Source organism: Protopterus annectens, chromosome 6.part0, assembly GCF_019279795.1.
Source record: "Protopterus annectens isolate FY-2018-M chromosome 6.part0, PAN1.0, whole genome shotgun sequence".
Taxonomy (NCBI): domain Eukaryota; kingdom Metazoa; phylum Chordata; order Ceratodontiformes; family Protopteridae; genus Protopterus; species Protopterus annectens.
The window spans coordinates 1,559,275,794-1,559,294,380 of record NC_056737.1 but is presented as its reverse complement, the minus strand read 5'-3'; the positions used below and the strand labels follow the sequence as shown (position 1 = coordinate 1,559,294,380).

At 41.0% G+C, this 18,587-nt stretch overlaps 1 protein-coding gene across 1 annotated transcript in view; it reads left to right on the top strand.

Moving 5' to 3' along the window:
- LOC122804850 (glycerol-3-phosphate dehydrogenase 1-like protein) overlaps positions 1 to 9,079 on the top strand; it is a gene marked incomplete in the record, with an annotated part of 523,996 nt that extends 514,917 nt beyond the window's left edge. Inside the window, 1 exon segment of the mRNA XM_044075007.1 lies at positions 8,353 to 9,079. Within this exon segment, the coding sequence (XP_043930942.1) occupies positions 8,353 to 8,449 (97 nt within the window).
- Between the last annotated feature and the right edge of the window lie 9,508 nt (positions 9,080 to 18,587).

The window sequence follows — 18,587 nt, the reverse complement described above, 5'->3', positions numbered from 1 at the left end:
TTGGCAGCACCCATAGGGGAAAATTAGCACTTTTTGCTCAAAATTGGCAGTTAATAACCCAGGACAAGTGGATACTAAACATCGTATCACAGGGATACAGATTCCATTTCCACACTAAATCAATGGACAGAGGCACAGAAACAGGTTACGTCCCTCATGGATATGGGGGCCATTTGGCCAGTACCAGAACAGGAAAAAGGACAAGGTTTTTACTCAAGACTGTTCTTGGTACCCAGAAAGGACAAGGCCTGGCGACCAATACTGGATTTATCAATTTTGAACACATACCTGGACATTCCAAAATTCAAAATGCTGACTTTGCAGCAGCTTCTGCCCATGCTGGGCAAGAATGCTTGGCTGGTGACTTTAGACCTAAATGAGGCATACCTGCATGTCCCAATAAGACAATCGTGCAGAATATACCTCAGATTCAAGGCTGGCTCAATGCATTACCAATTTTCTGCACTGCCCTTTGGCTTATCTACTGCACCCAGGGTCTTTACAAAGTGCCTGGCACCAGTAATTGCATTTTGCAGACAAAGAAGTATACAAATATATCCTTACTTGGATGACTGTCTCATTCAAGCAGAGAACAAGGGCACTCTTCTTTGACACCTGGTGTTTGTGAAAAGGCTTCTAACATGCCTAGGGTACACAATAAACGAAAAGAAATCACAACTGGTACCCTCTCAAAAGATAACATTCCTGGGTGCAAGCTTGAATACAACTGCCCAGATGGCTTACCTCACATCACACAAGCAAAGGCAACTGGCTACTTACTTCAAACTGATGGCAACAAAAACCCAGTCATCTACAAGACAAATTCTGCAGGCTCTGGGCTTCATGGCATCCTGCATCCTATTGATTCCATATGCAAGACTGCATATGAGGAAACTTCAATGGTACCCAAAAAGTTTATGGAGGCAACATTCTCACAGTCTGGAAACAATGATTCCTCTCATTCCCTGCCTGCAACAGGAGTTTCTATGGTGGGCAAAGGCATGTCACCAAAACATGGGACAGCCCTTCACTATACCCTCTGCCAGCCAAACCTTAACAACAGATGCATCAGATTATGCCTGGGAGGCCCACATGGCAGGAAGATGCATTCAGGGCATATGGACACCAAAAGAAATGCATCTACATATCAACCAGAAAGAGATGCTAGCTGTTCAAAATGCCCTAACAGCCTTCAAAGACTTACTTCATCCGGGACAACTACTGATAAAGACGGACAACATCACAGTCATGTGGTATATAAACAAGCAAGGGGGCACACACTCATAACCCCTTTGCAGATTAGCCATGGCACTGTGGGACATAGCTTTGACCTACCAAATACATCTTCAAGCTCAATTCCTGCCAGGAAAACAAAATACTCTGGCAGACGATTTAAGCAGAAACCTTATGTAGCCTCACGATTGGAAACTAAATGTACAAGTCTTCAGCATGATAACAGAGAAATGGGGGAGCCCAGACATAGATCTATTTGCCTCTCCTCAAAATGATCAACTGAAAAGATTCTGCACAAGGACTTATCACAGATTAGCATGGAAAGTGGATGCCCTATCCTTCAGTTGGAAAAACCTATCAGTTTACGCCTTTCCTCCTCTGCCTCTTCTCCCCAAGGTCCTCCTAAAAGTCAGACAAGAGAAACCAAAGATGATAGTAATTGCCCTGGATTGGCCCCGCCAATACCGGTACCCAATCCTGAGGAACTTGTCTCAATACCCAGCTTGGACCTTGCCTCAAAGACCTCAACTACTGTCCCAGCAAAACAATCATATCCAGCACAGTCAGCTACAGACACTGAACCCGGCAGCATGGCTGATCATGTAGTCATACAAACAACACCTCTCAGTAAATCTGTGATGGATGCCATTTTGGAAGCCAGAAGGCCTAATACTAGAAAGTCTTATGCTGACAAATGGAAGAGATTTGGTGCCTGGAATCCAGCACAAGGAACTGATACAGCAGAACCAAATATTCCTCAGATATTACAGTACTTAACTGGGATGCTTGACAAAGGCCTATCTTTCTCATCAATTAAAAATCCATGCGTCTGCCATTTCGGCTCATTACAATACAGAGCCACCAATCTTTTCTCATCCTTTACTAAAGCAGTATCTTAGAGGAGCCAAAAATGTAAGGCCTCCTAGAAGATCACAATTACCTGCATGGGGCCTCAATTATGTGTTGGAAAAGCTCACCCTGTCTCCATTTGAACCAGCTGCTACCGCTGATATAAAGTTTTTATCATGGAAAACAGCTCTATTACTAGCAATTACTTCAGCAAGAAGAGTTTCAGAGCTACAGGCCCTCATGGCTGTAGAGCCTTTTGTCATATTTTACCCAGACAGGGTGTCTCTGAGGACAAATCCTACTTTTATGCCTAAGGTGGTTTCCAGTGTGGCTCTTAACCAAACAATTCATCTGCCAAACTTTTATCCAAATCCGCAGAACAAGGGGGAGAGAATTCTGCATTCCTTGGACATACACAAACAGCTAAGATTCTACTTGAGCAGGACTAAAGCTCTAAGAAAAACTGAGCAATTACTAGTGACATATGCTGCAGGATCAGAAGGCAAGGCTATTTCAAAGTGGATAAGCCACTGCATCCGTTTCTGCTACTTACACCATGGTAAACCTGTGTCCAAGGGCATTAGGTCTCATTCCACCTGAGCTGCAGCTACTTCAGCAGCCTTTCTCAGGGGAGTACCAACCAAAGACATTCTAGAGGCTGCTACTTGGAATTATGTTCACACCTTTACAAAGCATTATCATTTGCCTCTCTACTCTAAATCCAGGGCAGGCTTTGCCACTGCAGTTCTGCAGGTTTTTATAGCCGCTCCTAATGCTGTTTAGCTCCAGCCTCCCAACCATAGCTTTGGGATTCTACCCAAATGTAATGACTGCAACAGTGAAACACGAAGAACATAGTACAGTTGTGTACACTTACCATAAATGTAGATGCTCGAGTGTATTCACTGTTGAAGTCCAGGTTACCCTCCAGCCATCCCCGTCATTCTGGAGGTTATCTTACGTTCTATATCTTCTACAACCTATGTGGTGTATTTGCTTGTAGATGAAGGTAAAGTTTATGTTGATGCATATATATATATATATATATATATATATATATATATATATATTTATTTTTTGCTACCTTTTCGGGGGCAGCTGACATCGGGGGCAAGAAAAACTAAAGAAAATGGCATCGGCTGCATGTTTTATACCCCTGACGACCTCATGTCATGGAAGAGGAGACAGCAGCCGATGCAGGACCCAAGACTTTGGAATTCAGGGCAACCTGCCAGCAGATTACCCAAAGGTAATGACTGCAACAGTGAATACACTCGAACATCTACATTTATGGTAAGTGTACACAACTGTACTTTGTGTCCCCCACACATACTGGGGGGTTGGGGCCACATATGTGTGGGTTTCACCTACACAATACATGTGTGCCCTAATGCACTCCAGAGGCCAGTGTATGTAACAGTGGTATATGGCCCAGTAATAGTGAGTGTAGGGGGGTGCACCATGATTAACCTAGGCTGTTACAACATGTGTGGGTTATGTGGGATAAGCTGCTTTAAGGTATCTGGATGTACTTTACCATACAATCCACCTTGGGTAAATGCAGGCCTACTGCCTCCTGCCATACGGGATGTTCTGTTTGTCAGTGTGATTGTGATGGTGTCAGGTATGCCTTGTTATGTAACAGATACATCCCATGGTGTCAACTGGGGTCTGTACCCCCTAGAGATTGTGTACAGAGTGTAGATAGAGGCTGCTGACCTATACATCTGCATTACATACTGTTGATTGTCTGGTATGCTGTGGCCCATTCTGTCATTACTAATGTACTACTTGAAGGCTCGGCCTGGACATCAACATATGTCAACCTTTCCAGCCTACTGTCTTAGTATGACTGTTTCACAGTTGCATTACACTGTTCATATGGAGTTCAGTGTCTAAACAGCTACATGGCATGGCATGTACAACTGTCATAGTACACAAAGCTTTCACATTCATTTATGCACACCTGTGTGTGGTGTTATACCCTTTGATATCTCTGTGAGTATATGTTGCAGGCTATGAATGTCATTCGTATGGGTGGCTAGTACACTTTCCGGTAGTTATATATATATATATATATATATATATATATATATATATACACCTGTATCTGCATATATGTGTCTGTGTATATGTATCCTAGGGATGGCCATGTCGTGTCTGGTCCTGGTTATGGGATCTGCACTACTTGGTACTGTATTACAGGGGGGGGTCATGCTTGGCTGGGGGGGTATACCTATTTGTACCAGACGTATATTGTGTGGGGCCTGTCAACCCCATTAACATTGCATGAGGACATATGTGTTTTGTTACTTCCCCATTATCTACACATTTGCATGTTTATATGTTCATACATACATACATATATATATATATATATATATATATATATATATATCATCGATATGTTGCAACCGTTTAGACATTAATATATTTACTCACACACATACATCTACATGTTGGAATACATTCTCTGCACTGTTGAATGACTGGGCTGGATGATATGGTTGTGAATACATCAAGGATATGTATATCTGAGATGGCTTAGTGGTAAATCACTTTGGTTATGGTGCGCAGGGTCCTGGGTTTGATCCTAGCAGAGGCTGCTTATTTTGTTGCTAGGCAGAACAAGGGCCGTTGGATACAGTGTGATTAAAGTACTTTCGAGCAGTTGTAAGCGAGTTTGCGCGGGGGTAAGCACTGCCTACACAGGTTAAGCAATTTAGGAGCTTACTGAATGTAGGACACTGTAACCGGAAATTGGCAGTGCTTACCTTCGTGCAAACCCGCGCATACGGCCTTAAACTCACTTAATAGTGCTGACATATGCTTACTACTGCTAATTGCTGCTTAACCTAATTACTGCTAAATGCATAATGATGTTGACACCTCACATGTGCATTTCCTGCAGTACTCCAGTTCATTCATATATATATATATATATATATATATATATATATATATATATATATATATATATATATGTTCTTTCTGGTCATGAGTACTCCAGTTCATATATATATATATATATATATATATATATATATATATATATATATATATATATATATGTTATTCCATGGGTTATGCAACATACATATTACTCATAACATGCTTTGCCAATGGAAATGGTATGTCTCAGTTCCCTTCCTGTCCCCCCCCCCGCTTTCTCGCTTACATCCACCGGCGGTCCCATTAGAACGGGTCCATCCAACCCTGGCACTCCTTGGCCCATAATGTCTTACCCATCATTCCCTCCACCCCCTTCCTCCTCCACATCAATCATCCTTCCTATAGGTTCCATCCAAATCTCACCACACCACTACACATTGCCCACTCTCCACTTCTCGGGACCCCTCATGTAAGTTGTCTCACCCCATGGTTCTTCAGGCTTCTCACATATGCAGTCCGCAGACATATATGTATCCTTCTTTGCTTACCTGTGTGGCATGGTATGTTACTCCGAGGATTCTATTTGGCAGAATGTTTGGGGTTGTCCCGCTAAGGACGAACGTGCATTTGTTTAAGATTAGACTTAGCAGGTTAACACCGTTTCTCCTACTGGTAGTATCCTGCCAGTAGTCTGAGAAGTAGTGCTGTGCAACGCTTAGCGGTGCTTAATATTCAATTTTCATGATATTTTCCTTTTGGCATTGATGTCTACTTCATTACATGTTATATATGTGTCTTGTATCCTTGATTAATGTGTATGTATGCTGTATAGGGTCCTGGGAACTTCAACACTTTATTGCGCTAATACCTCACATCTGGCCTTACTGCAGTACTCCAATTCACATATTTTTGTTCTGTGGCAGGTTGTACAACATCACACTGTACATAGTTACATTTCACATGTTCAGTTTGATTTTCCTATGGTGAGGATTTGTTTGTTGACACCTCACTGTTATGCATTGCTATGATGGCTTAGTGGTTAACTACTGTGATTGTAGTGTAGAGGGTCCTGGGTTCAAGCCTTGCAGAGGTTGTTTATTTTATTGCTGGGCAGTACACGTGCCATTGGTTACAGAGTGATTAAGGCACTTTAAAGCAGTTGTGAGCAGGTTCGCGCGACAGTAAGCACTGCTAACTTCCGGTTGCGGTTTCTTACACTCAGTTAGTTCTACTTTGCTTAATCTGTGTAGGCAATGCTTACCCCCACTCAAACGCACTTAAACAGGCTTACTAGTTCTTATATATGCTTATTACTGCTTATTTGTGCTTAAACATGCTTACTAGTGCCTTATTAATTATGACACTGACACTTCACATGTGCATTTCATGCAGTACTCCATTTCACATTTAAATGTTATTATGTAGGTTATACAGCGGAAAGATGTAAAAATATGTTCATATACAGATTTCACACGGAAAATGATATGTGCTGCAGTGGGACTCGAACCGGGAATGCCTGTTCGTTAGGCGGATGCTCTAACCACTACACTATTGCTGTGCTGCTTCATTTGCATATATATTCCTTGTTATCCTCTTCAGCTGCTTTAACCGTAGTTAAGCAATGGGCACACCCGAGCACCTATGGTTAGCTGTACTCGGGGTTTTAAAAAAATATATAAGGGTTTCTTTGTTTTTTTTCTCAGTACTGTTGCTGTTGTACACATGCAGACTGTTGGTGGGGATATGCGGACACCTATGAGCAGTCTCGCTCATTTATTTACACATTCTTCTGTTCTACTTTGCAGGGGTGTGTTTATTCTGAGACCTCTGCTCTCAGACACACCACCTGCACTCGTCCACGCTCCATGTAGCATTAGGAGTTCAGGCAGCGCACCCTCATTAATATGTATGGCACGCTGCCGTCTTCCTTTTAAACTGCCACTTCCATGCAGGACTAGATTAGTCCTGCACGGAAGATTAGTAAATCCGGGGGATAGTCTTGTAGTCAAATCGTTACCTGGTTCATTTCAAGTTCCAGTTTCTAGTAAATCAGCCACCTGAGACAAAACTGGCTCATGATAGGGGTTTTAGTAAAATTTTTGGTGGCTCTGTTAGTCCATTAATGAAACAATTCTTTGAGAGGATCACTGCTAATGATTCTAAGCGAGTTACAAGTGCTAACGTCCAAGTAGCCCAAGTGTATGTATGCCTCAGACTGTTAATATCTGGCAAACCATGGTTTGATTCAGAGCTTTTCAGGATGTTCAGTCTAGGACACCTTTTTGACCATAAATGAAGGAACACCTTCTTGTTGAAGAACAGACTTAGTTCGGATGTCTGCTATGTGGCATAATGATCAGAAATCTTCCATAAAAGGCACTGCTCTTCCAGGGACATCTCTGCAGCATTCAGAGACTAGAATGTACAAACCAGCCTGTCTTGTCACCAGTAGAGCATTTTCTTTTCATCAGTGTAAGTGTGCTGCATAATTCTTTGTTGATAAAGTTAAGGTGATCAGGACTGTCTTCCCCCAGATTGCACCTGTTTTGTAGTTCAGTGCTCCTTGCTTTGGAAATTCATGTTTTTTTGTTTTTCTTTAAAAGATCAAGTGCAGATTGTTTTTTTTTACCATTTCTTTTTGTTATAATTATGTTTTCCTCTCGTAAAGTTGCCTTTCTTAATGTGTAGTTATTACTTTAGTTGACCTATATTTGATAAACTAACTTCTGTTTACTGTATGCTGAGCAACTGTCCATTTATTTCCTGATGCCATGTAATCTAGTCCCGCCTTCTGATAATGCATTGCACATTTTATTACAAAGTAACCAGAATGTAGCACAATCATTTACTCAGTCAAACAATAAATCAGCGAGTAACACAGCTGTATTTAAGTGAAAGGTAACTAAACGTACAATGGAACATGGTACGATTCTTAAGAAAGTGGATAGTGCTTGACATACAGTACAATAAAACAGATGTAAAACTAATAAATCATTGTCGACCAATGGATTTTAGGGAGAAAACTATCCCTAACCCCTTCTAAAACTGATGACCTTTTGAGAACAGGTATTGGATTACAGTCAGTATATAATGGCAATCATTAAAGAAAATGCATGCTAGTTCAAGTTATCGTAGTCTGTCTAGTTACTAAGTCAGTAGCACCAATATTTAAGAAGTGTCCATGATCTGGGAAATTTGCTCCAGATTATTCTTTGGTTAGTACCCAATGGTAGCTATAAGAAGTTAATAGCTTTTTTTTGGGGGGGAGTGGGTTGCTTATGGTTTGCTTACATGTTATGATGACTTTCACTGATGTCAATCATCCGGAATAATAATCTCCTACAAAAATAATCCTAATTCTTTGTTATTTTTTTACAGGTTTCCTCTTTTCACTGCTGTGTATCAAATTTGCTATGAAAAACGACCTGTTCAAGAGTTCATTACATGTCTGCAAAACCATCCAGAGCACATGTAACTTAAGAAACAGTGTTTGAAATTTTGCATTCATATTATTCCACAGTGCACTAAAATAATGTTTAATCATGTTCAACATAAAAAGGTGGTTGGGGCTTCTTCTTATAAACCAAGTAAAGGACATTATGATACTCTGTGTAATATTTTAAACCAAGTAAAATGATGTTGTGATACTCTGTGTAAATACTAACTGACATGCCAAGACTGTTAGCAAGCAGGTCAGTGTAATGATGTATAATGCTAATGTTATATTGGACACGTTTTAAAGTTTTTGCCTTGAAGTTCACACAGTAAATGAAATATACATTCATAATCCTTATATGCATACTGTGTTGCATGAATATGTTGATCATACTTATATTTACTATATATAGTGTTACTAAACCAAAACAGTGAAGGAGTTCTGTTTAGGAAGATTTTTTTAAACTATCAGTATGTACAAATAGTTAAGCACAACCTGTAATATATTTTAACATCAGTCTAGTCCTATTTATAAAATGTCATTATGCAGTACAAATAAGCAGCGTTAGCCCAAAGAAATTTCATACCACGATATCCAAACTTTATATGATGAACCAAGCTGTATGTCTTTTTTTATTCTTAGTAAAATAAATTGTGAATTAATGTGTCAGTCTTTTTTAAACACCTTTATTGACTTATCTGTCACTTGTGATATAGGCAAGTGTACAGTCACATAAAAGTAATCAAACTATATTAACATAAACATTATACTTCACATATATTGCTACATGTCATATAACCTAAGCAATATTACATCAGTTATTCAATTCTTGCTTTTTTTTTAAACAAGAAACATCTTCATTAAACCATTACTTACTACACAGGCAATCATCACTTACTACAAAAAGCAATCATGCATTTATATAAATGAAATAAAACCACACCAACACAATCTTAGTCGCAAGCATTTTACATCACAAACTATAATGACACTCTCCCAGTTGCAAACATTATACATCACTTATAATCTATGTAATCCTTCTCACGCAAACATTACATAGCTCATTTAAGTTCTACTGCCTTTTAGGCCTCATTCCTCCCTTGTATGTATTGTTCCCAGAATTCCTGTTTTTCCTAATTTGCTCCTACCCTTTTCTGAACATCTCAATTCCAGTTGTTTTATCTCTGTTACTATATTCACTACTTCCAGTAAGTTGGTTTAGATTTTGATTTCCATTTTCTAATAATTGCTTTTTTGGTAGCCACCATTATTAAACACAGCCTTACCCACATCTAGGCAATCACTTTTCTGTGTCATAGCTCAGAAAAATAATCTCCATCATCAGACCAGTCTGTCTAACCAGAACTTCCGACACTGCATCCCACAGGGAATCCTTAAAGTCCGCCATCTCACCGCACTCCCAGAAAATATGTTCCCAATTACCTCTTTCTTCCCTTTAACACCTCCAACATTTACTGTCTGCCTGAGGAAGAATTTTCTGGAGTCTACTGGGGGTACAAAAATATTTTTGTAAACATTTCCAGGCAAAAATCCTAAATCTTCTAGACTTGCATATTTGGGCGACATACCTATATCCTCTCATTGTGTCTTTGTGAATTGCTTATGCAATCTCTCTTCCCAATCCTTTCTAACCTCCCCTGATTTATTCTTATAGTTATTGTGCAATAGTTTATATGCTGTAGTCCTTTTTTAATGTCAGCTTCTGTTCTAGATTCTATTAAAAACTCTACCAGTGCTGGTCTTTCATTTAGGACCCCCCATTTCTTTCTCTTTGCCTATACAGTGATATCAATCTCTGATAGGAAAGACAGTCTGTAACCTGCAGTCCAAATACATTTTTGGCATCTTCCCATTCTGTCATCTTACCCCCTCTCTAGTTAGTTGCTCCCAGTACCTTGGTTCCTTTGACAGTTTTCTCCAATAAATTCTGGCCCCCTCTTGCCTATTGTCTGTATCCCTAATTGCAGTCACCCCAAAGGCAGAATCTCCTTTCTCCATTCCTGTGTTGGTTTAGTTTTTAGACTACTTTCTGTCGTGTTCTGCTGTAAGAATCAGCTTATCCCACTTGACTCTTGCCTCCTTCCCCTCCTAGAGAAAGTCCTTGAGCTCTATATTAATTGCTACCCACAATTTCTCCTCTGGTTGATAAAATATGCCTGACCTGTATACAAGACTAAAGGGACTAAAAACATTTTAACTGCTTGTATCTTACTATCCTTATCCATATAACAAAGCTTCCATTTTCTCAGTTTTTGTATTATCTTTTGTTTAGTCTCTTAAATATTTCATTTTATCATGTCCTATAAATATGGGTATTCCTGAACCAGTTCACGTGTGGGTACATAATTTACCACTATTGCCTTTGTTTAGCTTCATTATTTTTCATATCTCAAAAACATCTGAAACGGTCTCAAAATGTTCCACAACACTGTAATGTCTTTTTCTGGTTTTGTCAGGTATGAAATAATATCATCTGCAAATAAAGCCAACTTTTCTTGACTACCATACCAGTTATATCCTTGAATTTCTAAGACCCTTATTTTCTTCGCCAGTGGTTCTAAATGTAATGCAAATAATAAAGGGAAAAGACACCGCTACCTGGGTCCTCTGCTCAAGTAGAAGTTATCAGAGAGGACTCCACCCACTTCAGTTTTAGCCTCTGATCCCTCATCTATTCTCCTACTCAACCTTATAATTTTTTTCATGAAATGCAAATGCTTCCATTGTCCTGCGCATAAAGTTCCAGCTTACTCTGTCAAATGCTTTCTCTTCATGAAAACCCACCAACAGTATTGGTATTTTTTTACATTCTGCTTTCCTCTGGATCATCAGTGTTCTGTTAATGTTGTCAAATCTTTGCCTTCCCTCCACAAAACCACATTGATCCAGATCTATCAATTTTGGCATTACTTTTGCTATTTTAGCTATTATAGACATGAACACTTTATAATCATGGTTTAGAATTGAAATGGACCTCTATGAAGCTGGATCTAATCGATCCTTACCCTCTTTGGGTATTACAGCTACCACTGCTTTCTTCCAGGACAGTGGTACTTCTCCTTCTTTTAAGATATTGTTAAAAAAAAAACTTCCAGATCTTTATCAGTTTTTTCCTCCTAGCATCTATTAGTGGGGACTTTCTGTAGATTGCTTTTACATAACAATTATTATCTCATCTCCTCCTATCCTGTTAGTAATTGAGCCTTGTCTCCCTTTAACCTTGGCATATTTAATTCTTCCATAAACATTTCCATTGGTATCTTTTCCTGATTTTCATATTTCTCTGCTTTATAGAGGCTGCTATAGAATTTCCAAAATATTTCTAATATCTGTACAGGAGCTGTTGTTTCCTTCTTTGTTATAGGCTTCCTAAGTTTAGTGACGGCCCTTTCTACCTTCTGTTGCCTGAGTTGTCATAAAGTTTTTGTGCGCTAGTATTATCAAAAAAACAGTTAGCTAACAGCAATCTTTCTAAGCTTGCGTATATTATTGAGGTAATCCCTTATTTTCTGCCTAGCATTCTGCAGTTGATCCCCTTCTTGTTCTGTGAGTCTCCCTATTCTGCAATACTTTCACATCTGTCAGTCCCTCTAAATAATTCTTGTTACTTCTTAACCACAGCTCCCTTTCTTTTATTTCCACCCAATTTTAAACTCCACCTTAATTTTATCCCCCTCTAGCTAAATTTATCGAAGAAATTTCTATCTTCTCTAACAGCTCCTGAATAATCTCCACTACCCGTTCCTTAAATTCCTCTCTTTTCAACAGATAGGTGGGAAACCACCAATGTCTCATTTTTATTTCATTACCGTTGTTTTTATTGTAGTTATTATTAGCATATGATCTGAAATAGTTATTGGGTTGGTAGCCAGTCCTTCAGTTAAATGCACAGGTTCCTGTGAAATGTAAATTCTGTCCAGCGTAGCCCAGTTTTTATATCTTGTGGAATATGTAAATTCACTCCAAACTCCTTTACTGAATTCACTTCCATGCCAAATATTTTCATAAATTTCTTCAACAATCTACTCTCCTTTGTTATATGTTCCCTTCTGGGCACCCCAGACACATCTTCACTGCTGCAAATCAAATTCCAGTCCCCACTTATAAGTAATATTCATTGCTGAAAACTGATTATTTCTCCCAGAATGTTCTTAATCTCCATTACAGCTGTTTTAGGTAGAACGTAAATTCGTGCCAGTGTAATCCTCCTACCTTGCCAGTAGCCCCTTAGCACTACAAATCTGCCATTATCTTTTTTATCTTCTTCTGTCACTATTGGAGCTCCTCTTGCAATTAATAGAAGCACTCCTCTTTTCCTGTGTCCCAGGTATTCTGCTGAATAACCATCCTGAAATCCTTTCTTTATCAAATTCATATGTTCAGTTCTCAGTGCATCTTTTATAACATAGACATTTGTACTCTACATTTTTAATATAGTTCACTACTCTTTCTTGTTTGTATTTCTTTCTGAAGCCATTTACATTTAAAGACATTAAAGAAAGCATCATTGTATTAAAGTTATTATTCCCACCTTTTATGTATAACGCATTTTTTGTTAAATGTCGAGTTCCAGCTTTTGTGTTACATGTATACACTGTCTGGCAGGTTGAACGTTTATACAACTGTTTCTTATCATATACATTTGAGCCTATGTCACATCTTACAATTTTTTTTTTTATTGAAAACCCTAAACAAAAACAAACACAACCCCAATAGCCCCCTAAAACCTGTTACCTTAATATTAACACACAACACTGTGTACACCTTCAAACACTAAAGATTTGCCCTCCTAAAAGGAACAAAATTCCCAAACTGACAGCCACACCTCACATACTTGAGTTAATCTAAAAGAAAGTTCATCTATGCTAAGACGCATGGTGCTGCCTGTGCTTCTACTAAGTGCTGATTGTTTTTGTCTTATCTTTATAGCTCTCCCAGTTGGGAGCACCCCCTGAATGTTTTTAGAGAATATTAACTACATTGGGAAAGCCATTGGATGCTTTCAGAGAACATTAACTACATTGGGAAAGCCACTGAATGCTTTCAGAGAACATTATCTCTTATCCAGATGTTCATCGTGCATACAGCTGCAGTCATAACAGATGGGTTCTCCTGCCATCAGACGGGTCCTCGGTCGGCCGAATTCCAAAGTCTAGGTCTGGCGTCGGTTGTCATCGCATCTTCCCTGACGTCAGTGTGACAGGGGTATAAAGGAACCAGCCGACACCATTTTCTTCAGTCTTTCTTGCCGCGCGGCGCCCGAAGCAGAAGCAGTTCGCAAGTGCCAGTCGGCCAGCTCCTGAAATTACAAAAATTTTTCAACCGAAGTCTTCTTGAAAGCTAAGTACCCCATTGGGGAAACATTTCTTGCCTCAGACCAATGTCAGACAAAGTTAACAATTGTATTTCATGTGGGAAGCAAATACCGCATAAGGATTTCCATTCCCTCTGTATACCTTGTTTAGGCCCAGACCACGACGTCTCGGCCTGTCGCTTTTGTGCTACATTCAACAAACGCACTATTAAGCGTCGGGCGGAATTTGCCCAGCATTATTTTGGAAAAACATTTAACTATATTATGTCGTCGGATACTCCGACTCCAGTTTTGTCTAAAAAACACAAAGATAAGGACCGACACATGAGGTCCGCGGCCTCTACCGACACCATGCCAAAGCCGACTACACGTGGTCCAGTTCTCAGCGAGGCACCTACGCAGCCCCTGACTACCGACGACACTTCATTGGTGGTGACTCCTGTGCCCGAGGTCGCAGGCTCCTCGGCCCACACCCCGACTACAGATACCGAAGCCACTCTTGGCGTTAAACCTCACAATGTGGACAGGTCTACCTCTACTCAAGGTGTCTTCAGACCTTCCTCTTCTTTTTCCATCAAGGCTTTCACTAAGTCTAAAGCAGCCATGCACTCTAAGAGACAAGCTACACAGGGCCCATCCCCAGGCCCCATGCCTAAAAAACATGCTTAAAATATCTGAGGATTTAATTACTCTTATCAGGGGTTCTCAGCCCCCACCGGACAAAAGGCCCAGAGTGGAGGAAGAATCCCCCTCCTCTGATCAGGGCTCCATTATTTCAGAGCATTCTGATGATCAGGAGCATTCTTACTCCCCTTTTGAAGACTCTGATGCAGAGGAGTCTATTCCTTCTGTATCCCCCCCAGAGGATTACTCATTTGGGGAAACTTTGCATACCTTAAGGGAACACTTCCACTGGGAAGGCCAAGATTATTCAGATTCCAAGAAAAGGCTTAGGGAATTTCTCTTGCTACCTCAGCACAGGCCTCTGGCTATACCTCCTGTCTTGGACATCCTAGATGATGTTTACTCGGAGGCCTGCCTTAACCCGGATTCTCTGCCTCCAGCCCCAGTCAAGCCTGACAGGTACTACAGGGTTCCTGACTCACACCAATTTCTATACAAAAGCCATGCTGCTGACCCAGAAACCATCTCACAGGGCCCCAAGGGAATTAAGGCCTCCACTGCTAAAAATCCATTACCTTCCGAGAGGGATTCCAGATCCTTAGAAAGGTGGGGAAAGAAGGTATATACCACGGCTACGTTAACCATGAGGGCCTTAAACTGTCAGTTCCATATGCTAAAATACCAACAGTTTTTGTTATCACAATTGAAAAGTAAAATGTCACAACCTGAACAACCAGACTTGAAGGAGTTGCAGGATTTGATGCATAGTGCAGAACAAGTGGGTAAGCATACCTTGCAATGTGGTTTTGATGCTCTAGAGGCCTCATGTAGAGCTGCTGTTACAGGATCGGTCATACGTAGACATGCCTGGCTCAAGGAACAAACCTTGCCTGATCGTGTCAAAGCTAAATTGCTAGATGCCCCTCTACAAAAGGATGTATTATTTGGTGCTAATGCTGAGGAGGTATTAAGGAAAATGGAGGAAAAGGCTAAATCAATGCAAACTGTGAAAGATTTTCTACAGGTACAACCCCCACGTTTCAGTAGAAATTGGCCTTCCAAAAATTGGTCCTTTCCAGCCACGGACAGACCCCAAAGAGGTAGATACAGGTGCCCGAGGGGCAGAGGACAATCTCAAGGATCGTTTAGAGGCAGGCAATGGCAAGCTCCTACACAAAGAGGTGGTGAGGATAACTCGCAATCATTCAGAAAGCAAACCCAATGACTTTCCCCTTTGCATGCCAAGCAAGACTCAAATGGCAGCCCCCTTAGGAGGAAAACTGGCATTATTTTCAAAAAATTGGCATATTGTCACAAAAGACAAATGGATCCTGGACATTATAAACAGAGGCTACAGATTCCATTTTCACACCCTTCCAGAAATGAGAGGCATGCTAAACCTGCCACACAATCAAAGGGCAGAGGCACAAAAGCAAATTACAGATCTCATAGACATGAAAGAGATTCAAGAGGTACCTACGCACGAACAAGGTCAAGGTTTTTATTCCAGACTATTCCTGGTACCAAGGAAGGGAAAAGATTGGAGACCTATTTTGGACCTATCCATCCTAAACACATTTCTACTCGTACCAAAATTCAAGATGCTCACTCTACAGCAGCTTCTTCCCATGCTGGGCAAGGAGTCTTGGCTGGTAACATTGGACCTCAAGGAGGCATACCTGCATGTCCCAATTAGACAAAGTTGCAGAAGATACCTCAGATTTCTTGCAGGTTCAACCCATTATCAATTCTCTGCATTGCCCTTTGGCTTATCTACTGCGCCCAGAGTATTCACGAAATGCCTGGCATCAGTAATTGCCTACTGCAGACTTCAAGGGATACAAATATACCCTTATTTGGACGACTGCCTGATCCAAGCGGACAGCAAACACATTCTTCTGAAATATCTGGCTTATGTAATAATGTTGCTGAACTCTCTGGGATACACAGTCAACAAAAAGAAATCAAGGCTAATACCCTCTCGGAAGATAATTTTCCTGGGTGCCAACTTGGACACAAACACCCAGATGGCCTACCTCACGCCAGAGAAGCAGGGGCAACTAACTCAATACTTCAGAGCACTAGCAAATTGCACCAGGCTGACTGCAAGGAAAATCCTGCAGGCTCTGGGATTCATGGCATCTTGCATCTTACTAATCCCATGTGCAAAGCTGCATATGAGGAAACTTCAATGGTACCTGAAAAACCTATGGTCTCAACACAGCCACAGTTTGGAAACAATAATACCACTAATTCCATGTCTACACTAATTCCATGTCTACAAAAGGAATTTCTGTGGTGGGCTCAAGCATGCCAAACGAACACAGGTCTTCCATTCAGCAAGCCTCAAGCAAATCAAGTAATCACAACAGACACCTCGGACTACGCCTGGGGGGCGCACATGACAGATCGGTGCATTCAGGGCAAATGGTCCCAAAAAGAAAAGCACCTTCACATCAATCAAAAGGAAGTGCTAGCAGTAATAAATGCTATTATAGCTTTCAAAGACCTTCTGAAACCAGGTCAACCATTGATAAGAACGGGCAACACCACAGTTATGTGGTAAATAAACAAGCAGGGAGGAACGCATTCCTACCCCCTATGCAGACTGGCCATGTCACTTTGGAACAGGGCCATGGACTTACAAATCAAGCTACAAGCACAGTACCTGCCAGGCAAGGAAAACACTCTGGCAGACAACCTAAGCAGAAATATGACAGATCCACACGAATGGAAGTTGCATCCAAAAGTTTTTACAGAAATAATCCAAACATGGGGAAGGCCAGACATAGATCTCTTTGCCTCCCACAAAAATCACCAATTGACAAAATTCTGCTCAAGGATTTTCCATCCAAAGGCATGGAGAGTGGACGCTCTCTCTTTCAGTTGGACATCTATGGCAGTTTATGCCTTCCCACCTCTTCCTCTGCTGCCCAAAGTACTACTGAAAACCAGAGCAGACAGACCAAAGATGATTCTCATTGCTCCAGACTTGCCAAGACAACACTGGTACCCACTCCTGAGGAGCCTGACTCATTCCCCACCATGGACCCTGCCTCTAATGCCTCTTCTCCTGACTCAGCACAGCTTCAAAACTCTTCACAGCCAGCTAAAAACACTCAATCTAGCCGCATGGAAGATTCCTTAGCATCACAACAGACCCTACTCTCCAAGGAGGTGCAGGATGTCATTTTGGAGGCCAGAAGGCCGTCAACTAGAAAAGCTTACTCCATAAAATGGAAAGCGGTTTTGTGTTTGGAATGAGAAAAAGGGCCAGGATCCTAGAAAACTGAATTTACCTCAAATACTACAGTATCTAGCTGAGCTGCTAAGCAGTGGACTTTCATTCTCCTCCATCAAAATCCATGCCTCAGCCATTTCTGCAGAATACAACACTGATCCACCCTTATTCTCTCACCCTCTCTTAAGACAGTTCCTCAGAGGGGCTAAGAATCTAAGACCCCCAAGGAAGCAACCAATACCTGCTTGGGATCTCAACTTCATTCTGGAAAAACTGACCTTGCCTCCCTTTGAGCCAGCTGCCTCATCAGTTCTGCAATATTTGTCCTGGAAAACAGCTTTCCTTCTGGCTATTACCTCAGCTCGTAGAGTTTCAGAACTACAAGCTCTCATGGCTGTGCAGCCTTTTATCATCTTCCATCAGGACAGAGTTTCCTTACGAACCAACCCATCCTTTATGCCTAAAGTGGTATCCAGGGTAGCTTTGAATCAGGCCATACACTTACCTACCTTTTATCCTAATCCTCAAAACAAAGGGGAGAGATTACTACATTCCTTGGACATCCACAGACAACTGCGTTATTATTTGGACAGAACAAAGCCTTTCAGAAAATCAGAACAGCTCTTTGTGTCCTATGCTGTAGGAGCTCAAGGAAAGCCTATTTCCAAACAGACAATCTCAAAATGGATAGCCCACTGCATACGTTTTTGCTATTCTTTTCATGGCAAAACTGTACCTACAGGCATCAGATCTCACTCCACAAGGGCCACAGCTACCTCTGCAGCTTTCCTCAGAGGAGTTCCTACCAAAGATATTTTGGAAGCAGCCACTTGGAGTTCTGTGCATACCTTCTCCAAGCACTACCACCTACCATTATACTCCAAAACTAGAGCAGGCTTTGCCACTGCAGTCTTGCAGGGCATCCTGGCTCCTCCTAGTTCCACCTAGTGCCTACCACCCCTTTCTTAGCTTTGGGA